Source organism: Ranitomeya imitator, chromosome 1, assembly GCF_032444005.1.
Source record: "Ranitomeya imitator isolate aRanImi1 chromosome 1, aRanImi1.pri, whole genome shotgun sequence".
In the NCBI taxonomy this organism is placed as follows: domain Eukaryota; kingdom Metazoa; phylum Chordata; class Amphibia; order Anura; family Dendrobatidae; genus Ranitomeya; species Ranitomeya imitator.
This window is the reverse complement of record NC_091282.1, coordinates 121,709,327-121,735,640: the sequence shown is the minus strand read 5'-3', so window position 1 is coordinate 121,735,640 and position 26,314 is coordinate 121,709,327. Positions and strand designations below refer to the sequence as shown.

The 26,314-nt window shown below is 45.8% G+C and overlaps 2 protein-coding genes across 9 annotated transcripts in view; both read right to left on the bottom strand.

The window, feature by feature from the left end:
* Positions 1 to 26,314, bottom strand: part of FAM169A (family with sequence similarity 169 member A) — a 189,777-nt gene that overhangs the window by 22,481 nt on the left and 140,982 nt on the right. For 4 of the 8 annotated variants that reach the window (XM_069750319.1, XM_069750337.1, XM_069750328.1 and 1 more), the window contains exon 13: positions 19,083 to 19,160. The exons of the other annotated variants lie outside the window; for them this stretch is intronic. In XM_069750319.1, coding sequence (XP_069606420.1) covers positions 19,083 to 19,160 — 78 coding nt within the window. The remainder of the gene's footprint in view (positions 1 to 19,082; positions 19,161 to 26,314) is intronic. 8 annotated transcript variants of the gene reach the window in all.
* On the bottom strand, positions 1,753 to 2,578 carry ROPN1L (rhophilin associated tail protein 1 like). Its single transcript, XM_069750385.1, has one exon. The coding sequence runs from the start codon at positions 2,468 to 2,470 to the stop codon at positions 1,811 to 1,813; it is 660 nt and encodes a 219-aa protein (XP_069606486.1). The 5' UTR covers positions 2,471 to 2,578; the 3' UTR covers positions 1,753 to 1,810.

Here is a 26,314-nt window from a genome sequence, read left to right as displayed (position 1 = left end):
ACTGGCCAAGGGGCTCAGAGACAGAATTGTGGCAAGGCACAGATCTGGCCAAGGTTACAACAGAATTTCTGCAGTACTCAAGGCTCCTAAGAGCACAGTGACCTCCATAATCCTTAAATGGAAGAAGTTTGGGACAACCAGAAGTCTTCCTAGACCTGGCCATCCAGCTAAATTGAGCAATCGTGGGAGAAGAGCTTTGATGAGAGAAGTAAAGAAGAACCCCAAGATCACTGTGGCTGAGCTCCAGAGATGCAGTAGGGAGAAAGTTCCACAAAGTCAACTATCTCTGCAGCCCTCCACTAGTTGGGCCTTTATGTCAGAGTGGCCCGATGGAAGCCTGTCCTCAGAACAAGACATATGAAAGCCCGCATAGTTTGCTAAAAAACACATGAAGGACTCCCAGACTATGAGAAATAAGATTCTCTGGTCTGATGAGATGAAGATAGACCTTTTTGGTGATAATTCTAAGCGGTATGTGTGGAGAAAACCAGTCACTGCTCATCTCCTGCCCAATACAATCCCAACAGTGAAACATGGTGGTGGCAGCATCATGCTATGGGGGTGTTTTTCAGCTGCAGGGACAGGGCGACTGGTTGTCGTTGAAGGAAACATGAATGCGGCCAAGTACAGAGATATCCTGGAAGAAAACCTCTTCCAGAGTGCTCGGGACCTCAGACTTGGCCGAAGGTTCACCTTCCAATAAGACAATGACCCTAAGCACAGAGCTAAAATAACAAAGGAGTGGCTTCAGAACAACTCTGTGACCATTCTTGACTGGCCCAGCCACAACCCTGACTTAAACCCAATTAAGCACTACATACCGAGGACGGTCTGGGGCACTACATACTGAAAACGGTCAGGGCCCTACATACCGAGAACGGTCGGGGACACTACATATGGAGGACGGTCTGTGGCCTTACATACCGAGAACGGTCGGCACTGCATACGAGGATGGTCTGTGGCCCTACATACCGAGAACAGTCGGGGACACTACATAAGGAGGACAGCCTGGGGCACTACATAAGGAGGACGGCCTGGGGCACTACATACCGAGAACGGCCTGGGGCACTACATACCGAGGATGGTCTGTGGGCTTACATACGGAGGACGGTCTGTGGCCCTACATACCGAGAACAGTCGGGGACACTACATACGGAGGACGGCCTGGGGCACTACATACGGAGGACGGCCTTGGGCACTACATACGGAGAACAGCCTGGGGCACTACATACCGAGACAGGTCGGGGGCACTACATACCGAGAATGGCCTGGGGCCCTACATACCGAGACCGGCCTGGGGCACTACATACCGAGAACGGCCTGGGGCACTACATACCGAGGATGGTCTGTGGCCACTACATACCGAGAACGGCCTGGGGCACTACATACCGAGGATGGTCTGTGGCCACTACATACCGAGAACGGCCTGGGGCACTACATACCGAGGATGGTCTGTGGCCACTACATACCGAGAACGGCCTGGGGCACTACATCCCGAGAATGGTTGGGGGCACTACATACCGAGAACGGCTTGGGGCACTACATACTGAGGATGGTCTGTGGCCACTACATACGGAGAACGGCCTGGGGCACTACATACCGAGAACGGCCTGGGGCACTACATACCGAGGATGGTCTGTGGCCACTACATACCGAGAACGGTCTGGGGCACTACATCCCGAGAACGGCCTGGGGCCACTACATACGGAGGTCGGTCTCTGCACACGGACAGAACACAGGGCGTTTGCTAACATAATACATATCTTTATTTTTAGCCGGATACAATCATATCGCCATGGGAACATTGTCTCTAGGACAGCGGGGGGCACTGGGGGCTGAGGAAGTTCCTGGGCTGGATCATGCCGCCTTGCTTGCCCGCCTCGTCCTGCAGGGCGCTGAGCACTTCTCCTATGGTGCTGTCCGCGATGTCTCCATCAATTTGGGCCAGGTAGCTGTAGAGAAACACAAATGTCTGATATGGGATGCGGGCGGCGCCCCCCTCGGGGTCCTCGGTCAGTATCTCGCAGGCGTACTTCAGGGCGGTGGTGATGCTGCCCCCCAGGGCGCTGCAGGCCAGAGCCAGGAACTTCATCCACTCCACCTGTGTGCCAGGAGGGTCCAGCTCCAGGAGGCCGAGCAGCTGCGCCGGCGGTAAGCACACAGCCCGCCACCTCTGCTCCAGCTCCTCCGCCGGCACCAGCACCCGGCCGGACAGCTGTCTGTGCAGCACCCGCAGCAGCCCCGCGGTCAGGCCGCTGTCATTCCTCTGCGTGGCCACCGGCAGCTCCACCCGATCTTTCACCGGCAGCGGCTCTCCTCTGGCCAGGCTGGAGAAGTACGCCGCCGACCACTGCAGCACGTCGTGAGGCTGCGTCCGGATCGCCGCCTTGGTGAACTGCTTCAGCAGGTCCGGGAGCTCGGGCGGGATGTGGATCTGCTGAGCGCAGAACATGGGCTCCGGGAGGGGCATGGCCGCACGCAAGTGGCGGGAGCACCGAGACACGGGAGCACCGGCACAGCCAGCGACGGAGGGCACAGCCAGGGAAGGAGGACACAGCCGGCAGGTACTGGAGCGTCCCGTTACCAGGCAGCAACTGCCAAGGCAACGGGGTTACGTTACTGGCGTCGGGTCACGTAGAAAAGACCTGCAGTCACTTTAGCGGCACCACCTGGCGCATAGCGGAACTGCACCTCACTCAGGAAATAGCGTGAATAGTGCACAGAAGGGAGGAGATAAAACAATGTGTAGGCTGCTGTATACAGGGGGCACTATATACCGACACACAGAAATATACCTATGTTATATAGAAATATACCTATGTTATATAGAACTATACCTATGTTATATAGAACTATACCTATGTTATATAGAACTATACCTATGTTATATAGAAATATACCTATGTTATATAGAACTATACCTATGTTATATAGAACTATACCTATGTTATATAGAAATATACCTATGTTATATAGAACTATACCTATGTTATATAGAAATATACCTATGTTATATAGAAATATACCTATGTTATATAGAACTATACCTATGTTATATAGAACTATACCTATGTTATATATAACTATACCTATGTTATATAGAACTATGCCTATGTTATATAGAACTATACCTATGTTATATAGAAATATACCTATGTTATATACACACAGAAATAGACCTATGTTATATAGAAATATACCTGTTATATACACAGAAATAGACCTATGTTATATACACACACAACAGTACCTATGTTATATACACACACAAATATACCTATGTTATATAGAAATATACCTATGTTATATACACAGAAACAGACCTATGTTATATACACACAGAAATAGACCTATGGTATATACACAGAAACAGACCTATGTTATATACACAGAAATAGACCTATGGTATATAGAAATATACCTATGTTATATACACACAGAAATAGACCTATGTTATATACACAGAAATAGACCTATGTTATATACACAGAAATAGACCTATGTTATATACACAGAAATAGACCTATGGTATATACACAGAAATAGACCTATGGTACATACACAGAAATAGACCTATGGTACATGCACAGAAATAGACCTATGTTATATACACAAATAGACCTATGTTATATACACACACAACTGTACCTATGTTATATACACACACAAATATACCTATGTTATATAGAAATATACCTATGTTATATACACAGAAACAGACCTATGTTATATACACACAGAAATAGACCTATGGTATATACACAGAAACAGACCTATGTTATATACACAGAAATAGACCTATGGTATATAGAAATATACCTATGTTATATACACACAGAAATAGACCTATGTTATATACACAGAAACAGACCTATGTTATATACACACAGAAATAGACCTATGTTATATAGAAATATACCTATGTATATACACACAGAAATAGACCTATGTTATATACACAGAAATAGACCTATGGTATATACACAGAAATAGACCTATGTTATATACACAGAAATAGACCTATGTTATATACACAGAAACAGACCTATGTTATATACACACAGAAATAGACCTATGGTATATAGAAATATACCTATGTTATATACACACAGAAATAGACCTATGTTATATACACAGAAACGGACCTATGTTATATACACACAGAAATAGACCTATGGTATATACACAGAAATAGACCTATGGTATATACACAGAAATAGACCTATGTTATATACACAGAAATAGACCTATGGTATATACACAGAAATAGACCTATGTTATATACACAGAAATAGACCTATGGTATATACACAGAAATAGACCTATGTTATATACACAGAAATAGACCTATGGTATATACACAGAAATAGACCTATGGTATATACACAGAAATAGACCTATGGTATATACACAGAAATAGACCTATGTTATATACACAGAAATAGACCTATGGTATATACACAGAAATAGACCTATGTTATATACACAGAAACAGACCTATGTTATATACACACAGAAATAGACCTATGTTATATACACAGAAACAGACCTATGTTATATACACACAGAAATAGACCTATGGTATATAGAAATATACCGTACCTATGTTATATACACACAGAAATAGACCTATGTTATATACACAGAAACAGACCTATGTATATGCACACAGAAATAGACCTATGTTATATACACACAGAAATAGACCTATGTTATATACACAGAAATAGACCTAAATCACACTGGTACTAAGTATTTCTCCAAAGATATTGATGCACTTTTTTGGTCTAGTTAGATTATTCATTACAAATGCACGTGCACTTTATTGAAATGTAGATAGACGGCATATTATAGTCGTCTAATGGGTCTCTTTTTTTCCACTTTGGAGTATATATATATATATTTTCTAGTACCGTATCTTTTATTATATTATATGGATCTGGTCTCTGCATTTAATATATATTGTTTGTAATATGGTGTAGTATTGTTGGTTGTCCTTCCGTAGTATATTTGATTTTAATCCTTAATAAAATTTATTTTAAAGTATATATTTTCTTTATTATTGCTTTCGCTATATGTTCATTTTGATATTGGGTTCAGAAATAGACCTATGTTATACACACAGAAATATACCTATGTTATATACACAGAAATAGGAATAGCAAAGGCGTGCACTCTGGTCAATGTAGAAAGGTGCAGGCTGAACCAAGGTAACTTCATAAATAAGTAAACAACAGCCGCACTCGAATTTTTGTTTTTTTCATATGCAATAAAGAAATTTATTTTGTTCACCACAGTAGTATTGCGAAGCCGGGGTCACCACAATCATATATAGGTATTGAGGTAACGTTTCGGCCCTGTTGTGGGCCTTTGTCAAACCTCACTAGAAAATAATGGAGATTACAAAATATTACTGATATGAACATTGAAATAAAACGGAAAAACAGAAAAATGAAGAAACAAAAAAACGGTGCTATACATGTACAACAACTGTTAGTTTGTAAGGCTATGTACAGTGATATCTACCCAATACAGACACTTTATATACATAAAGTATACAAAAAATATATACAAAAATTATATACAAAAAATATACAACTCATGCCAATAGCTGAAATAGTGAACAATACATTCATAGAGCTAACATGAAGATTGGCGTGGTGTCGACGAATGGCATCCAGAGGTAAGGTTCTAAGCACAACAATGCGAGTAATAGTGGTAAGGAAAAGGGCGACTAACCTTGTTGTAGAAAGAGAAAAGTGGAGGGTACCCCGAAGATGCGGGACAGGTAATAACATAAGGCAGGATCCAGAGAAAAACTGTAGAAAGGGAATGGTATAAGATTAAGTGGAATGAAGATATGTAAAAGGGGAAGAAGGGGATTGAAGGTACAAAACATACCGTTAGGCGAAGATGCAGAGAAAGGTAAATCAGGGAAGGGGAAAAAAAATTCCCAGTATGCGCTGTAAGAAAATGCAAAGACCAGGGATCAGCTGTGGTGTAGGCGGGAGGAACACAGCCTGAAGGGTAGGAAGGGAACAAGGGATAAAGACTACCTGCGGATCCGGTGTGCTGGCGTACCTGCGGTGGTGTGTGGAGCCGTGGGACGTCAGTGGGGTTAATAAGGGGCAGCACCGGAAGTGCACAGCAGGAGTGAGGGCTGGAGCGCAGAGCCAGAGAGAGAAGTGCGACTGCGCACTCTGGGGTACAGGGCCAAGGGCTAGAATATGAAGCCGGCGCGGGGAATACGACTGCGCACTAGTAAGCGAGCAGGACCGAGGGCTGGAGCGCAAAACGTCCGAAGGTGGCGCCTGCGCATTGGGAGAGTCGGGGGTAGCGGCGCAGAGCCAATCATGGCTCCTGCACAGAAGGGGGCAGGGTATAACAGAATGGGGCATAGAAACGTCCGAGGGTGGCGCCTGCGCACTGAGAGGGTCGGGGTAGAGGCGCCGAGCCAAACATGGCTCCTGGACAGAAGGAGGAAGAGCAATAAGGGGAGCATGCGCAGTGCGAGACCCCAAGAGGGGAGAGAAGGGACACAAGCGCAGTCAGAGAGAGAGCGCTGAGAGGCAAGGAGAAGGCGGGCGCCGGAATAGTGTGGGGATGGGCTATAGGTAAAGGCAGAAAGGAGCGTGATAGGAGCCATAGGGGGTATGGCAGAAGTAGTCAATATGGTGAATATAGTAAAAGGAGAACGCAGTGGAGATGGAGATGAAGAGATGAGAAGAAGGTGAAGAAATAAAGGAAAATAATCGGGAATAAAAATAATGATAATAATAAAAATTATAAAAAATAATAAGAGTGGGGCAATGAAAAAAATAAATAAAAAATAAAAAATATACAAAATAAATAAAATGTTATGTATTAAGAACAAAATGATGAGAAATAGTGAAAAATAATGAAAAATAATGATGATACTAGGAATAATAAGAGGGGAAAATTAATGGAAATAAAAATAAACAAATAAAAATAACAATAATGAAAATAAGAAATAAAAAAGAATACAATAAAAAATAAAAATTAAAAATAAATATAAAAGTTGGGGGAAAAAAAACGGAAAAAAGGAAAAGTCAGGAAGTATATAGGGAAATAAATAAAACAAAAAAATTAAAATTAAAATTTAAAAATTAATACAAAATGGAAATTGTGGAACCAAAGTATAAGTAAAAAGCAACAAATGAAAAGTTTATTATTTTATTTTTGATTTGTAAAAATAAAAAATAAAAATAAAACTATGACCAAAATTGGGTAATAGGTACTTACCCCAGAAGGATGTGACAAATAGTGAGGGTCAGATGGCCTAAAAGTATTAAGAGAAGGTTAGTACGTGGAAAAGTAACAACGACAGTAAGTCAGCCCATCCTAATAAAAACATGAAAATGCAGTAAAATACAAACTCAAAAGTATGTTACAATGAAGACTATGACCCTATAGCAGAGGACCGGAGGATCCACAGTATACCATCAGCAAACCAGATCAAGTTCACGGTTGAGGCCCTTTGGTGTGAGGGTCTGGAGGGTGTAGATCCAATGTGCTTCACGTTCCCTAAGCCGTTTGACGTGGTTACCACCCCTACGTGGTCTGTCCACCTGCTCAAGTACTTGGAATCGTAATTGTGAAATGGAGTGGTTGGCGGACGCAAAGTGATAGGGGAGAGGAAGCCACGTTTTCTTGCATCTTATGGTGGATTTGTGAGACGCAATCCGATCCCGGATATGTTGTGTCATCTCACCGACATAAAGAAGTCCACAGGGGCATTTCACTACGTAAATGACATTATTGGAATCGCATGTGAAGAATCCATTGATTCTAAACTGTTTGCCAGAATGAGCGTGGGTGATTGAACCAGATTTTATGACATTTGAACAGCATGCACATCTCAAGCAAGGAAATGTACCATTCCTTTCGGTGCTGAGGAAGGTCTGTCTGGGCACTCTAGTGAAGCTACCAATGTCGGCTTTGACCACTTTGTCCCTAATGTTGTTAGGCCTACGTTTGCACATCAATGGAGGTGTGGAAAAAGCCTTAATGTGGGGGTATGCTTGTTTAAGAAGAGGCCAGTGCTTGCGAATAACGTCATACACCACGGGCATAACGGGATGGTGGGAGTGGACAAATGGGACTCTTTCAGGTTTGGGTTGAGTGCTTGGAGAAAAGGAGGGGTTTGTGGCCAACATTTTCTCTTCATTTAACAGACTCATAGGGTAATCCCTGGCTCTGAATTTTTGGGACATCTCTTCCAGCCGCTCTGGTAGTAGACTGGGTTTTGAAACAATGCGTGCTACACGCTTAAACTGAGAGCGAGGCAGGCTGTGTTTAGTAGAGATTGGGTGGCAACTTTGATAGTGGAGCAAACTATTAGAATCGGTGGGTTTAGAGAAGATATCCGTGGCGAGGCAGCCATTGGGTTCTCTTATGACCAAGGTGTCAAGGAAGGGTATCTGCATAAGGTTACTGTTTAATGTAAATTGTAGTTCTGGCCTAATAGAATTCAGGTATTCAGTGAACCTAAGTAAGGTGTCGTGTGGGCCTATCCATAGACAAAAGATGTCGTCTATGAATCGGAGCCAGCATCAGCTATAGGTGCGGAACAGGGTATTGTTGTATACATAGGCATTCTCGTAGTTGTCCATCCGGGATCGGATTGCGTCTCACAAATCCACCATAAGATGCAAGAAAACGTGGCTTCCTCTTCCCTATCACTTTGCGTCCGCCAACCACTCCATTTCACAATTACGATTCCAAGTACTTGAGCAGGTGGACAGACCACGTAGGGGTGGTAACCACGTCAAACGGCTTAGGGAACGTGAAGCACATTGGATCTACACCCTCCAGACCCTCACACCAAAGGGCCTCAACCGTGAACTTGATCTGGTTTGCTGATGGTATACTGTGGATCCTCCGGTCCTCTGCTATAGGGTCATAGTCTTCATTGTAACATACTTTTGAGTTTGTATTTTACTGCATTTTCATGTTTTTATTAGGAAGGGCTGACTTACTGTCGTTGTTACTTTTCCACGTACTAACCTTCTCTTAATACTTTTAGGCCATCTGACCCTCACTATTTGTCACATCCTTCTGGGGTAAGTACCTATTACCCAATTTTGGTCATAGTTTTATTTTTATTTTTTATTTTTACAAATCAAAAATAAAATAATAAACTTTTCATTTGTTGCTTTTTACTTATACTTTGGTTCCACAATTTCCATTTTGTATTAATTTTTAAATTTTAATTTTTATTTTTATTTTTTTGTTTTATTTATTTCCCTATATACTTCCTGACTTTTCCTTTTTTCCGTTTTTTTTCCCCCAACTTTTATATTTATTTTTAATTTTTATTTTTTATTGTATTCTTTTTTTATTTCTTATTTTCATTATTGTTATTTTTATTTGTATATTTTTATTTCCATTAATTTTCCCCTCTTATTATTCCTAGTATCATCATTATTTTTCATTATTTTTCACTATTTCTCATCATTTTGTTCTTAATACATAACATTTTATTTATTTTGTATATTTTTTATTTTTTATTTATTTTTTTCATTGCCCCACTCTTATTATTTTTTATAATTTTTATTATTATCATTATTTTTATTTTTATTCCCGATTATTTTCCTTTATTTCTTTACCTTCTTCTCATCTCTTCATCTCCATCTCCACTGCGTTCTCCTTTTACTATATTCACCATATTGACTACTTCTGCCATACCCCCTATGGCTCCTATCACGCTCCTTTCTGCCTTTACCTATAGCCCATCCCCACACTATACCGGCGCCCGCCTTCTCCTTGCCTCTCAGCACTCTCTCTCTGACTGCGCTTGTGTCCCTTCTCTCCCCTCTTGGGGTCTCGCACTGCGCATGCTCCCCTTATTGCTCTTCCTCCTTCTGTCCAGGAGCCATGTTTGGCTCGGCGCCTCTACCCCGACCCTCTCAGTGCGCAGGTGCCACCCTCGGACGTTTCTATGCCCCATTCTGTTATACCCTGCCCCCTTCTGTGCAGGAGCCATGATTGGCTCTGCGCCGCTACCCCCGACTCTCCCAATGCGCAGGCGCCACCTTCGGACGTTTTGCGCTCCAGCCCTCGGTCCTGCTCCCTTACTAGTGCGCAGTCATATTCCCCGCGCCGGCTTCATATTCTAGCCCTTGGCCCTGTACCCCAGAGTGCGCAGTCGCACTTCTCTCTCTGGCTCTGCGCTCCAGCCCTCACTCCTGCTGTGCACTTCCGGTGCTGCCCCTTATTAACCCCACTGACGTCCCACGGCTCCACACACCACCGCAGGTACGCCAGCACACCGGATCCGCAGGTAGTCTTTATCCCTTGTTCCCTTCCTACCCTTCAGGCTGTGTTCCTCCCGCCTACACCACAGCTGATCCCTGGTCTTTGCATTTTCTTACAGCGCATACTGGGAATTTTTTTTCCCCTTCCCTGATTTACCTTTCTCTGCATCTTCGCCTAACGGTATGTTTTGTACCTTCAATCCCCTTCTTCCCCTTTTACATATCTTCATTCCATTTAATCTTATACCATTCCCTTTCTACAGTTTTTCTCTGGATCCTGCCTTATGTTATTACCTGTCCCGCATCTTCGGGGTACCCTCCACTTTTCTCTTTCTACAACAAGGTTAGTCGCCCTTTTCCTTACCACTATTACTCGCATTGTTGTGCTTAGAACCTTACCTCTGGATGCCATTCGTCGACACCACGCCAATCTTCATGTTAGCTCTATGAATGTATTGTTCACTATTTCAGCTATTGGCATGAGTTGTATATTTTTTGTATATAATTTTTGTATATATTTTTTGTATACTTTATGTATATAAAGTGTCTGTATTGGGTAGATATCACTGTACATAGCCTTACAAACTAACAGTTGTACATGTATAGCACCGTTTTTTTGTTTCTTCATTTTTCTGTTTTTCCGTTTTATTTCAATGTTCATATCAGTAATATTTTGTAATCTCCATTATTTTCTAGTGAGGTTTGACAAAGGCCCACAACAGGGCCGAAACGTTACCTCAATACCTATATATGATTGTGGTGACCCCGGCTTCGCAATACTACTGTGGTGAACAAAATAAATTTCTTTATTGCATATGAAAAAACCAAAAATTCGAGTGCAGCTGTTATATACACAGAAATAGACCTGTTATATACACACAAATAAACCTATGTTATAAACACACAGAAATATACCTATGTTATATACACAGAAATAGACCTATGTATATACACACAAATAGACCTATGTTATATACACAGAAATAGACCTGTTATATACACACAAATAGACCTATGTTATAAACACACAGAAATATACCTATGTTATATACACACAGAAATATACCTATGTTATATACACACAGAAATATACCTATGTTATATACAGTTGTGGCCAAAAGTATTGACACCCCTGCAATTCTGTCAGACAATGCTCAGTTTCTTCCTGAAAATGATTGCAATCACAAATTCTTTGGTATTATTATCTTCATTTAATTTGTCTTAAATGAAAAAACACAAAAGAGAATGAAGCAAAAAGCAAAACATTGATCATTTCACACAAAACTCCAAAAATGGGCCAGACAAAAGTATTGGCACCCTCAGCCTAATACTTGGTTGCACAACCTTTAGCCAAAATAACTGGGACCAACCGCTTCCGGTAACCATCAATGAGTTTCTTACAATGCTCTGCTGGAATTTTAGACCATTCTTCTTTGGCAAACTGTTCCAGGTCCCTGATATTTGAAGGGTGCCTTCTCCAAACTGCCATTTTTAGATCTCTCCACAGGTGTTCTATGGGATTCAGGTCTGGACTCATTGCTGGCCACCTTAGAAGTCTCCAGTGCTTTCTCTCAAACCATTTTCTAGTGCTTTTTGAAGTGTGTTTTGGGTCATTGTCCTGCTGGAAGACCCATGACCTCTGAGGGAGACCCAGCTTTCTCAGGCCGGTTTCACACGTCAGTGGCTCCGGTACGTGAGGTGACAGTTTCCTCACGTACCAGAGCCACTGACACACGTAGACACAGTGAAATTAATGCATCTGTGCAGATGTCATTGATTTTTTGCGGACCGTGTCTCCGTGTGCCAAACACGGAGACATGTCAGTGTTCGTGGGAGCGCACGGATTACACGGACCCATTAAAGTCAATGGTCCATGTAAAACACGTACCGCACACGGACGTTGTCCATGTGCAGTCCGTGTGCCGTGCAGGAGACAGCGCTACTGTAAGCGCTGTCCCCCCCACTGGTGCTGAAGCCGCGATTCATATCTTCCCTGCAGCAGCGTTTGCTGTAGAGAAGATATGAATAATCGTGTTTAAAATAAAGATCCATGTCCCCACCCCCTGTGCGCCCCCCGCTGTTATTAAAATACTCACCCGGCTCCCTCGCTGGCTGGCGCTGCTTCCTGTCCTGGCCGCACCTTCTACTGTATGAGCGCTCACGTGGGGCCGCCCATTACAATCATAAATATGCGGCTCCACCTCCCATAGGGGTGGAGCCGCATATTCATTACTGTAAATGAGCAGCCCCACGTGACCGCTCATACAGTAGAAGGTGCGGCCAGGACAGGAAGCAGCGCCAGCCAGCGAGGGAGCCGGGTGAGTATTTTAAAAACAGAGGGGGGGGGGCGCACAGGGGGTGGGAGGGGGTTGGGAACATGGACCTTTATTTTAAACACAATTATTCATATCTTCTCTACAGCAAACGCTGCTGCAGGGAAGATATGAATCGCGGCTTCAGCACCAGATGCAGGGGACAGCGCTAAACTTAAGCGCTGTCTCCTGCACGGTGCGTGTGGTACCCAGTGGGCACACGGGCGGCACACGTGTGCCGCACGTGTGCCACACTGATGTGCCACAGAAACGCACCGGCACACGGACACGGATAATTCCGGTACCGGAATTATCTGGACGTGTGAGACTGGCCTCACACTGGGCCCTAGATTATGCTGCAACATTTGTTGGTAGTCTTCAGACTTCATAATTCCATGCACACGGTCAAGCAGTCCAGTGCCAGAGGCAGCAAAGCAACCCCAAAACATCAGGGAACCTCCGCCATGTTTGACTGTAGGGACCGTGTTCTTTTCTTTGAATGCCTCTTTTTTTCTCCTGTAAACTGTATGTTGATGCCTTTGCCCCAAAAGCTCTACTTTTGTCTCATCTGACCAGAGAACATTCTTCCAAAACGTTTTAGGCTTTTTCAGGTAAGTTTGGGCAAACTCTAGCCTGGTTTTTTTATGTCTCGGGGTAAGAAGTGGGGTCTTCATGGCTCTCCTACCATACAGTCCCTTTTTATTCAGACGCTGACGGATTGTAAGGGTTGACACTGTTGTACCCTTGGACTGCAGGGCAGCTTGAACTTGTTTGGATGTTAGTCGAGGTTCTTTATCCAACATCCGCACAATCGTGTGTTGAAATCTCTTGTCAATTTTTCTTTTCCGTCCACATCTAGGGAGGTTAGCCACAGTGCCATGGGCTTTAATCTTCTTGATGACACTGTGCACGGTAGACACAGGAACATTTGGGTCTTTGGAGATGGACTTGTAGCCTTGAGATTGCTCATGCTTCCTCACAATTTGGTTTCTCAAGTCCTCAGACAGTTCTTTGGTCTTCTTTCTTTTCTCCATGCTCAATGTGGTACACACAAGGACACAGGACAGAGGTTGAGTCAACTTTAATCCATGTCAACTGGCTGCAAGTGTGATTTAGTTATTGCCAACACCTGTTAGGTGCCGCAGGTACCCGTATATACTCGAGTATAAGCCGACACCCTCCCAAATTTTGGCACAAAAAACTGGGAAAACTTAAAGACTCGAGTATAAGCCTAGGGTGGAAAATGCAGCAGCTACCGGTAAATGTCAAAAGTAAAAATAGATGCCAGTAAAAGTAAAATTAATTGAGACATCAGTAGGTTAAGTGTTTTTGAATATCCATATTGAATCAGGAGCCCCATATAATGCTCCATAACGTTCATTATGGCCCCATAAGATGCTCCATATTAAAATATGCCCTATATAATCCTGCATAAAGGTTAATAATGGCCCCATAAGATGCTCCATAAACATATTTGCCCAATATAATGCTGCACAAATGCTGATTATGGCCCCATAAGATGCTCCATAAAGATATTTGCCCCATATAGTGCTGCACAAACGTTATGGCCCCTTATAGTGCTGCACAAACATTATGGCCCCTTATAGTGCTGCACAAACATTATGGCCCCATATAATGCTGCACAAACGTTATGGCCCCATATAATGCTGCACAAACGTTATGGTCCCCTTTTAGTGCTGCACAAACGATATGGCCCCTTATAGTGCTGCACAAACGTTATGGCCCCTTATAGTGCTGCACAAACAATATGGCCCCATATAGTGCTGCACAAACATTATGGCCCCTTATAATGCTGCACAAACATTATGGCCCCATATAGTGCTGCACAAACGTTATGGCCCCTTATAGTGCTGCACAAACGTTATGGCCCCATATAGTGCTGCACAAACGTTATGGCCCCTTATAGTGCTGCACAAACATTATGGCCCCATATAGTGCTGCACAAACGTTATGGCCCCTTATAATGCTGCACAAACGTTATGGCCCCATATAGTGCTGCACAAACGTTATGGCCCCTTATAGTGCTGCACAAACATTATGGCCCCATATAATGCTGCACAAACGTTATGGCCCCTTATAGTGCTGCACAAACATTATGGCCCCTTATAATGCTGCACAAACATTATGGCCCCTTATAGTGCTGCACAAACGTTATTGCAGCGCCCCAGAGATCTGGTCGTTGCAGTATGACATTCTGCCGCTAAGGGGAGTGATGGTACGTCTGATGGCACTGAAGGAATTCTACTGACCAGGTATCACCAGCACACATTACACTTCACACTCCGGCCACTAGGGGGAGATAAAGGCTTTATTTATTGGGCCACTCCTCACACTGGTAAAACTAGGGGTTGGGGAGGAAGTTAGTCAGAAGCTGACTGGGTTGGATTCAGGCAACATCCCGTGGCAGGGGGTGTTGCAGGGAGAAGACACAGGGGGGTCCCTGTCAGGCGTGGGAACCTGGTAGGTGCCTAGTGAACAGAGCAGAACGTTACGGAACCGCGCCTGCACACCCCGCGGCGGTATCCTAAGAAAGAGACACGAAAGGAAGGACATTGTGGAACAGTGAGAAACGAGATCAAACACAAAGGAGAACCAGTAGGAGTCGTGCCGTGAGACCAAGGCAACATCCTACTGAGGCGCGTAGCCGGTGGCCGGAACACCGCGGGAGTAACTGACTCTAGGCCTTACTTCGAACTCCGCAGGACAGTTAATTATAGGTTGGCTGTCTACCTTAAATTTCTTACGAAGACATAGGGGGCAACGCGTGGAGAGGGGCGTCTCTAGGGTCCCGGAAGAGCTCCGAGCCTTCCCGTCATACGGGTGCGTCCTAGCCATAACATACCTGGGGGACGAGAAACTAGTAACATCTGGAACAAGCGAGAGAGAATTAGAAAGAACGAACGAGAACAGAAGTTGTGAGGACTATTCCGAATGCTCAGCAGGGTAGCACTACAACACACAGGCGCTAGTGGTAGGCACTGATTTCCACCTGCAAAGGGAACTCTGGATGTGTCCATCGGACCGGCCGGTCTCAGATAGCCCTGTTAAGCGTGCTCTGGATTGAGGATCCTGAAGTCTACAGTAAAGAGGTAAAGAGACTGCAACCTTGTGTCCTCGTTATTGACTGCACCTCACACCATCACCATCTACCTTACTGGGAAGCCCTGGGGACATACTTCACCTGTGGGAAGGTATACCATCCAGCTGCCATTCCATCACCCCAGCGGACCCCACAGCAGCGTCGGTCACCCTGACCGAACACCACAGGTGGCGTCACGAATCCCTGATAGACTGTACCACCTTTATTGGACGCCCCTTAGCAGGGTCGCGGACCGGGTCTAGCCACCGTGACAGCCTCAGAACCGAACCAGAGAGGCCCGGTACCGAGAACTCGTGGCCCTGTGTCTGGGGGCACTCCATTATGGCCCCACAGATGCTCTATACAGACATTTTCCCCATTTGCTGTGATAAAAAAAATCACATACTCACCTCTCCGTCGCTCAGGCCCCGGCGCTTTCAATATTCACGTGCTGATCGTTCCGGCGCAGCTCCATCTTCAGCACGGGCGTTCAGGCAGAGGGCGCGCACTAACCACGTCACCGCGCCCTCTGACCTGAGCGCCACTGCTGAAGATGGAGCAGCGCCGGAACGAGGAGCAGGTGAGTATCGCGCAGCGCAGCGCTCCCCTCCCCGTTATATTCACCTGCTCCTGGCGCTGTGCAGTCCCTGCTTCCCGGCGCCGCAGCTTCTTCCTGTAGTGAGCGGTCACCGTTATCGCTCATTACAGTAATGAATATGCAGCTCCACCTCTGTGGGAGGTGGAGCCGCATATTCATTACTATAATGAGCGGTACCATGTGACCGCTCAGTACAGGAGGAAGCTGCCGGCGCCGGGAAGCCAGGGACCTGCAGGGACCGCGCCAGGAGCAGGTAAGTATAATTAGACAGCCCCCGCTCCCCCTCACCTGCCAACCCCTGGGTATGACTCGAGTATAAGCCGAGAGGGGGACTTTCAGCCCAAAAAAGTGGGCTGAAAATCTCGGCTTATACTCGAGTATATACGGTAAGTTAGAGGTGCTGTTAATTACACAAATTTGAGAAGCATCACATGATTTTTCGAACAGTGTCAATACTTTTGTCCACCCCCTTTTTTATGTTTGGTGTGGAATTATATCCAATTTGGCTTCAGGACAATTCTTTTTGTGTTTTTTCATTTAAGATAAATTAAATGAAGATAATAATAACAAAGAATTTGTGTTTGCAATCATTTTCAGGAAGAAACTGAGTATTATAAGACAGAATTGCAGAGGTGTCAATACTTTGGGCCACAACTGTACACATAGAAATATACCTATGTTACATACACACAGAAATATACCTATGTTATATACACAGAAATGTACCTATGTTATATACACACAGAAATATATTTATGTTATATACAGAGAAATATACCTATGTTATATACGCAGAAATATATTTATGTTATATACACATACAGTAAACACAGCTCTGGCAAAAATTAAGAGACCACTGCAAATTTTTCAGTTTGTCTGATTTTTCTCTTTACAGGTATATTTGTGAGTAAAATGTAAATTGTTCTTTTATTCTATGAACTACTGACAACATGTCTCTGAAGTTCCAAGCAATAAATTTCGCATTTATTTTCTGAAAATGAGAAATGGTCAAAATAAAAAAATGCATTGCTTGCAGACCTCAAATAATGCAAAAAAAAAAAAAAAACAAGTTCATAATCATTTAGAAACAACAATACTAATGGATACTCAGGAAGAGTTCAGAAATCAATATTTTGTGGAATAACCATGATTTTCAATCACAACTTTCATGCATCTTGGCATGCTTTCCACCAGTCTTTCACACTGCTTCTGGGTGACCTTATGCCACTCTTGGTACATAAATGTAAGCAGTTCTTCTTTGATGGCTTGTGACTATCCATCTTCCTCTTGATTACATTCCAGAGGTTTTCAATGGAGTCCAGGTCTGGGGATTGGCTGGCCATGACAGGGATTTGATGTGGTAGTCCTTCATCCACACATTGATTGACCTAGCTGTGTGGCATGGCACATTGTCCTGCTGGAAAAACAAGTCCTCAGAGTTGGGGAACATTGCATGAGCAGAAAGAATCAGCTGCTTTTCCAGGATAACCTTCTATGCAGCTTGATTCTTATGTCCTTCTCAAAGAACAACCTGCCCAATTCCAGCCTTGCTGAAGCATTCCCAGATCATCACCGATCCTCCATCAAATTTCACAGTGGGTGCAAGACACTGTGGCTTGTACGCCTCTCCAGGTCTCTGTCTAACCATTAGATCCATTAGATGACAGGTGTTGGGCAAAGCTGAAAATTCGATTCATCAGAGAAGATTACCTTACTCCAGTCCTCTATGGTCCAATCTTTATGGTCTTTGGCAAACTTCAGCCTGGCTCTCCTTTGCTTCTCATTGATGAAAGGCTTTTTTTCTACCTATACGTGACTTGAGTCCTGCCTCTAGGAGCCTGTTATGAACTGTTCTTGCCGTGCACTTCACCCCAGCTGCCATTTGACATTCCTTTTTTAGGTCACTTGATGCCATCCTGCGGTTGCTGAATAATATTCAAATAAGATGATGGTCGTCCCGGTCAGTGGAGAGTCGTTTTCGCCCTCTGCCGGTCTGTAGCTTTGTTGTCCCAAATGGCTGCTGCTTGACCTTGTTGTAATGGATTGCCATCTTAGAAATTTTAAGGATGGAGGCAACATGACTCTCACTGTGTCCCTCTGCTAGGAAAGCCAGAATTGAGCCCTTCTTTTCCTCACTTAAGACTTTTCTTTTCAACTCATTTGGCATGGTTAAAAGTTATTTTTTCATTCCTATTACTTTTGGGATATTACAAGCACTTGCTTTGCCATCCAGCTTGTCTTATTGCAAGAGGATTGTGAACACGGCAGCAGGGTTTTTTGTACTTTCCTTCATTAAATAAGATTTGGTTCAGGTCAGAGGCGTAGCTAGAGCTTTTGCCGCCCGGGGCTGTTCCCGAGTTTGGCGCCCCCCCCCCCATTCCCCCCCCCCAGCTCAATACACACAAAGGTTACCAAAAATGGTTTTCCTGTTTTGTAGAACTTAAACTGGGCCTAATGGTGTCACCCCCACATGCCACACCTGTGACTTAATACCACCACACCATGACCAGGCCACATAGTGACCGAATAATACTACATACAAGGGACAAATACCACCGCACCATTTCCAGACCACATATTACCACCACATAGTGACTGAATACTACAATACTGATCAGTAATAAAAAAAAAAACCACAATACTATCACCATAAGTGCCAGTATTCACAGGAGATCTGTACTTAGTATGCAGTGTCTGTGTAGAGGTAATACAGAGATCACTGGTGACATTGTACACAGGACCTCTGTATATAGTATACAGTGTATAGTGTCAGTGTATAGGTAACACTGACTCACCAGTGACGTCTCTAGGTGAAGTCCTTCATCTTTCATCCAGCACAGACCGCCATCATTCCTTCCAGCCAGGACTCGTTTCTGCAGGAAATAACACAGTTATCTCGAGCTCCGCTTGCAGAACACATTACTTAATTTTTCACAACTTCTACATTACACCAAATGAAGAAAAAAAGGTGATATAGTGTCACTCTGCACAGTAACAGGACCGCCCCCCCATTTAAAACAGTATACTCAAAAAATAAAATAAATACATCACTGCAGTAACAATATCCCTTAATTATCCCCTATGGTAATAATATTCCCCACCCTGGCCCCGTTTATCTCATTCCTGGCTCCAGCCATATGTTGTCGTATCCTGCCCTCATGAGTATCCATTCTACCCCATATGATCTCCCCATCCTGCCCCACCAGCCTCCATCGTATCCGTCCTGCCCCATGATCCAATCCTGCCCCGTGTCTCCAATCATGCCCCGTATATACATTCTGCCCATGCCTCAAGTCCTGCCCCCAGTGTGTCCAGCATATTACCCCCATGTTGTCCAGCAATCTGCCCCAGTGTGTCCAGCATATTACCCCCATGTTGTCCAGCAATCTGCCCCAGTGTGTCCAGCATATTACCACCAGTGTGTCCAGCAATCTGCCCCAGTATGTCCAGCATATTACCCCCAGTGTGTCCAGCAATCTGCCCTCAGTGTGTCCAGCAATCTGCCCCAGTGTCCAGCCTTTCCCCAGTGTGTCCAGCAGTCTGCCCCAGTGTGTCCAGCATATTACCCCCAGTGTCCAGCATTGCCCCAGTGTGTCCAGTATATTACCCCCAGTGTGTCCAGCAATCTGCCCCAGTGTCCAGCATTGCCCCAGTGTGTCCAGAAGTCTGCCCCAGGGTCTCCAGCATTGCCTCAATGTGTCCAGAAATCTGCCCCAGGGTCTCCAGTATTGCCCCAGTGTGTCCAGCAATCTGCCCCAGGGTCTCCAGTATTGCCCCAGTGTGTCCAGCAATCTGCCCCATGGTCTCCTGTATTGCCCCAGTGTGTCCAGCATTCTGCCCCATGGTCTCCAGTATTGCCCCGGTGTGTCCAGCAATCTGCCCCATGGTCTCCAGTATTGCCCCAGTATGTCCAGAAGTCTGCCCCAGGGTCTCCAGCATTGCCTCAATGTGTCCTGAAATCTGCCCCATGGTCTCCAGTATTCAGTGTGTCCAGCATTCTGCCCCATAGTCTCCTGTACTGCCCCAGTGTGTCCAGCATTCTGCCCCATGGTCTCCAGTATTGCCCCAGTGTGTCCAGCAATCTGCCCCATGGTGTCCTGTATTGCCCCAGTGTGTCCAGCATTCTGCCCCAGGGTCTCCAGCATTGCCTCAATGTGTCCTGAGATCTGCCCCATGGTCTCCAGTATTCAGTGTGTCCAGCATTCTGCCCCATAGTCTCCTGTACTGCCCCAGTGTGTCCAGCATTCTGCCCCATGGTCTCCAGTATTGCCCCAGTGTGTCCAGCATTCTGCCCCATGGTCTCCAGTATTGCCCCAGTGTGTCCAGCATTCTGCCCCAGGGTCTCCAGCATTGCCTCAATGTGTCCTGAGATCTGCCCCATGGTCTCCAGTATTCAGTGTGTCCAGCATTCTGCCCCATAGTCTCCTGTACTGCCCCAGTGTGTCCAGCATTCTGCCCCATGGTCTCCAGTATTGCCCCAGTGTGTCCAGCATTCTGCCCCATGGTCTCCAGTATTGCCCCAGTGTGTCCAGCATTCTGCCCCATGGTCTCCAGTATTGCCCCAGTGTGTCCAGCATTCTGCCCCATGGTCTCCAGTATTGCCCCAGTGTGTCCAGCAATCTGCCCCATAGTCTCCTGTATTGCCCCAGTGTGTCCAGCAATCTGCCCCATGGTCTCCTGTATTGCCCCAGTGTGTCCAGCAATCTGCCCCATGGTCTCCTGTATTGCCCCAGTGTGTCCAGCAATCTGCCCCATAGTCTCCTGTATTGCCCCAGTGTGTCCAGCAATCTGCCCCATGGTCTCCTGTATTGCCCCAGTGTGTCCAGCATTCTGCCCCATGGTCTCCAGTACTGCCCCATGGTCTCCAGTATTGCCCCAGTGTGTCCAGCATTGCCCCAGCCCCAGACAGTCAGACATAAAGAAAAAAAAAAAAAAAAGTAAAATCCTCACCTCTCCCGTTCCCAGCGCAGGTCCGGTGCAGTCAGCGTCTCTCCGGCTCTGCGACGCTCAGGACAGAGAGGCAGAGCGGCGCGCACAGTAGTGACGTCATCGCGCCCTCTGCTCTGAGACGTCGCAGTGTCAGAGGACGCTGAAGCCGCAGGAACCAGGAGAGGTGAGTATTAGAGCGGGGGGCGGGGGCGGGGGCGGGACCCGGGGGTGGGGGGAGCTGGCCCTGGTCGTGGCGGCGGACGGCGCCGCCCGAAGATTTAAAGGGGCGTCTTTTTTTTTTTTTTTTTTTTATCTTCTTCTCCTGCAGCTCCGGCCGCCCCCAGCATTGTGCCGCCCGGGGCGGACCGCCCCCCCCCGCACCCCCCTTCCTACGCCACTGGTTCAGGTGATCACCTAATCAGAGGCACATCTACTATATAATTGTCTAAGGGTCACTTCCGTCTTTTTGTCTGTCTGGTGTAACGCACTCCGTTAACGCTGCTATTAACCCTGTGTGACCAACTTTTTACTATTGATGCTGCCTATGCGGCACCAATTGTAAAAAGATCTAATGTTAAAAATAATTTAAAAAAATAAAAAATAGTTATATACTCACCGTCTGTCGGCCCCTCGAATCCAAAACAGGCCTTTCCAGCTCCTCGTGACGCTCCGGTGAACGCTCCATGCATTGCGATCTCGCAAGATGATGACGTAGCGTCTCGTGAGACCGCAATGCACTCTTGGGACCGGAGCGTGCGAGAAGCATCGGAAAAACGCTTCGCCTGGATCCGGGGACCAACGGAAGGTGAGTATATAACTATTTTTTATTTTAATTCTTTTTTTTAACAGGGTTATGATGCCCCCATTGCTATATACTACGTGGGCTGTGCAATATACTATGTGGTGTGAGGCTGTGGCCTCTGATACAGCTAGGGGGCGCTGTTAGTTCTCCCCAGAATGTGCATGCAGACGGATGAAGTCCATAGGTGTGCAGGAGAGTCACGGATCTCCGGTCCGGGTTTTCCATGTGGCTGAAGGCCACAGGTTTGTGTGTGTTTAAAAGCCCTGCAGTAAGGGGTATGGGTGTGTCAGGTGTCAGGCCGTGTCAGGTGTCTGGCCAGGAGAGGCCAGGTGTGCGTCAGTGTCAGTCTGGTGTGTGCTGGTCTGCCGAGTGCATGGAGGCAGAGGCCAGCAGAGCCAGCACCCAGGGCAGCTGAATAGCCTGGCACCCGCAGCATACACAGAGATGCAAGTCGTCCATGGTACTGGTTTCAGATGTGGACAGTCCTGTGCCCGGAGGTGGATGTCCTGTACCTGAAAGAGGACTAGCATGTGCAACAATTGCAAACAGGTGGATATGGTGCCCGGCTGCTATCCGGAGGATATCCTGAACTGTGTACGACTGTGTGAGTAAAGAGTCTGTAAAGAGACTGTGATACAGCGATAGCGGAAAACCCACGAGAACTAGTCAGAGGAGGGCTGGCATGTGTAGTGTCTGCAACATATGAGGCTGTGTGTATGGAGACGTATAGAAACTGTGAGATGGTGTGCGGTCACCCAGGGAAACTGGACAAGGGAAGTCTGGCCTGTTTAGGGACCGAAAATCTAAAGCCATGTGATATGTATTGCTTTGAACTTGTGTAAACTGGTCACTGATAATATCCACTGAAGTTATATGCGTTTATGTGAATTGGACTTTAATGCTGTGAAGAAACACATTAAAAGAGACTTTTGTGTTTGAATTTGTTGGTCACTGCTTCTTCACTGCGTACGATGCTACTGCAGCTTTACAGTGGGCTGTGCAATATACTATGTGGGCTGTGCAATATACTATGTGGGCTGTGCAATATACTATATGGCTGTGCAATATACTATGTGGCCTGTGCAATATACTTCATGGGCTGTGCAATATACTACGTGGGCTGTGCAATATACTACGTGGCTCTGCAATATACTATGTGGGCTGTGCAATATACTACGTGGGCTGTGCAATATACTACGTGGGCTGTGCTATATACTACGTGGGCTGTGTTATACACTACATGGGCTATTATACACTACGTGGGCTGTGCTATATACTACGTGGCTGTGTTATACACTACGTGGGCTGTGCTATATACTACATGGGCTGTGCTATATACTACATGGGCTGTGCTATATACTACATGGGCTGTGTTATACACTACGTGGGCTGTTATATACTATGTGGGCTGTGTTATACACTGTGTGGGCTGTGTTATACACTGTGTGGGCTGTTTTTATACACTACGTGGGCTGTGTTATACACTACGTGGGCTGTGTTATATACTGCGTGCGTGGGCTGTTATATACTACGTGAGCTGTGTTATATGCTACGTGGGCTGTTATAAACTACGCGGCTGTGTTATATCCTATGTGGGCTGTTATACACTTCATGGGCTGTGCTATATACTCCGTGGGCTGTGTTATATACTATGTGGCTGTGCTATATACTCCGTGGGCTGTGCTATAAACTCCGTGGGCTGTGCTATATACTCCGTGGCTGTGCTATATACTACGTGGCTGTGCAATGTACTACGTGGCTGTGCTATTTACTAAGTGGGATGATATATGCTACGTGGCCGGCCGCGAACAATCAGCGACAGGCGCCGAATCCTGTGTATTGAATGTATCATTCTAAAATCTTCATAAATAAACTACATACATATTCTAGAACAGGGGTGTCAAACTGCATTCCTCGAGGGCTTCAAACAGGTCATGTTTTCAGGATTTCCTTGTACTGCACAGGCGATAATTTAATCACCTACACACATAATGATTGCAGCACCTTGTGCAATGCTAAGGAACGCATGGTTTGTGGCCCCCGAGGAATGCAGTTTGACACCCCTGTTCTAGAATACCCGCTGCATTAGAATCGGGCTGCCATCTAGTTAAGTAGAATGAGGTGTCCTCTGGTTGAAATTCAACTGACACTGGAATGGAATGGCTGTCAGACATGTAGAGAACCTGATTTTTATAAAACGGTGCAGTGGTCTCTTCATTTTTGCCAGAGCTGTATATATACGGTATACAGGATATGTGTGTTTTAAAGAATATTTCCTTTCAAAACGATGTGTAAATGACACAGAGAATTGCTCTGTGTAAAAGCTCATGTTAAAATCGCATTGCAGTCGGATGTAAATCGGATGCTAGGTGCGAAAAATTAGAGCATTACACTCGTGTGACTCTCGCCAGGGAGGCTCGGACCGATTTTTCATACGTTTAGTGTGACTCCGGCCTTATCTATAATATAACGCTATGAGCGTCACTCTGCCGAAGCCTTTATAGACTGCGCAAGCGCCGACGCAGTCTGGACCCCACAGAGTGACGCTCCCAGGAGATCGCGGTATGCGTAAGCACTGAACGCACACCACGATCTCCAACGGATAGCAGGGACGCACCAGGAGGGTGAGTATGCTATATTCACCTGTCCCGTTCCAGCGCTGCGTGCGGCTCCGTGTTCCAGGTCCTCTGCCTGTGACGTTCACAGTTCAGAGGGTGCGATGACGCGCTTAATTCGCTGAACAGTCACAGCCAGAGGACCCGGAAGAGAGCGGCACGCAGCGCTGGAACGGGACAGACAGGTGAATATAGCAAGTGTCGGGGGCCTGAGCTAGCGCCAATACCGGCACCTGACCCCCCACAGCGCGCCGGTGTCCCCGCCTGCTCAGGCCCCCCCAGCACTCGGCGCCCAGCGACAATAGGTGAATATGGTTTTTTTTTTTTATATATCGCAGCAGCATACGGGGCATACACCATGGAGCATCTTATGGGGCCATCAACCATAATGGAGCAGTGTACGGGGGCATATACTATGGAGTATCTTATGGGGGCCATAAACCTTTATGGAACAGCGTACGGGGCATACACTATGGAGCATCTTATGGGGGCCATCAACCATAATGGAGCAGTGTACGGGGCATATACTATGGAGCATCTTATGGGGGCCATAAACCTTTATGGAACAGCGTACGGGGCATACACTATGGAGCATCTTATGGGGCCATCAACCATAATGGAGAAGTGTACGGGGGCATATACTATGGAGCATCTTATGGGGGCCATAAACCTTTATGGAACAGCGTACGGGGCATACACTATGGAGCATCTTATGGGGCCATCAACCATAATGGAGAAGTGTACGGGGGCATATACTATGGAGCATCTTATTGGGGCCATAAACGTTTATGGAGCAGTGTACGGGGCATATAATATGGAGCACCTTATGGGGGCCATAAACCTTTATGGAGCAGTGTACGGGGCATATGGATGGGAGCAGCAAATTAAAGAACGGTGGCGCAGGATGGGAGCAGCACATGACAGAACGGGGGTGCGGGATGGGAGCAGCACATGACAGAATAGGGCAGCACATGACAGGATGGGAACGCAGGATGGAGCAGCACATGACAGGATGGGGACGCAGGATGGAGCAGCACATACCAGGATGGAGACCATATACCAATATAAATGCTCGCCACCCGGGCGTAGAACGGGTTGAATAGCTAGTTGTTTATAACTGCACAGTACCACTCCTCCTGTCCTGTATATATACACTGCACAGTACCACTTCTCCTGTCTTGTATATATACACTGCACAGTACCACTCCTCCTGTCCTGTATATATACACTGCACATTACAATTCCTCCTGTCCTGTATATATACACTGCACAGTACCACTTCTCCTGTCCTCTATATATACAGTGCACAGTACCACTCCTCCTGTCCTGTATATATACACTGCAAAGTACCACTCCTCCTCTCCTGTATATACACACTGCACAGTACCATTCCTCCTGTCCTGTATATATACACTGCACAGTACCACTCCTCCTGTCCTGTATATATATAATACACTGCACAGTACCACTCCTCCTGCCCTGTATATATACACTGCACAGTACCACTCCTCCTGTCCTGTATATATACACTGCACAGTACCACTCCTCCTGTCCTGTATATATACACTGCACAGTACCACGCCTCCTGTCCTGTATATATACACTGCACAGTACCACTTCTCCTGTCCTGTATATATACAGTGCACAGTACCACTTCTACCGTCCTGTATATATGCAATGC

What these genes read in the sequence shown, in the direction of transcription:
- ROPN1L (XM_069750385.1), bottom strand. Translation starts at nt 2,470, where the DNA reads ATGCCCCTCCCGGAGCCCATGTTCTGCGCTCAGCAGATCCACATCCCG.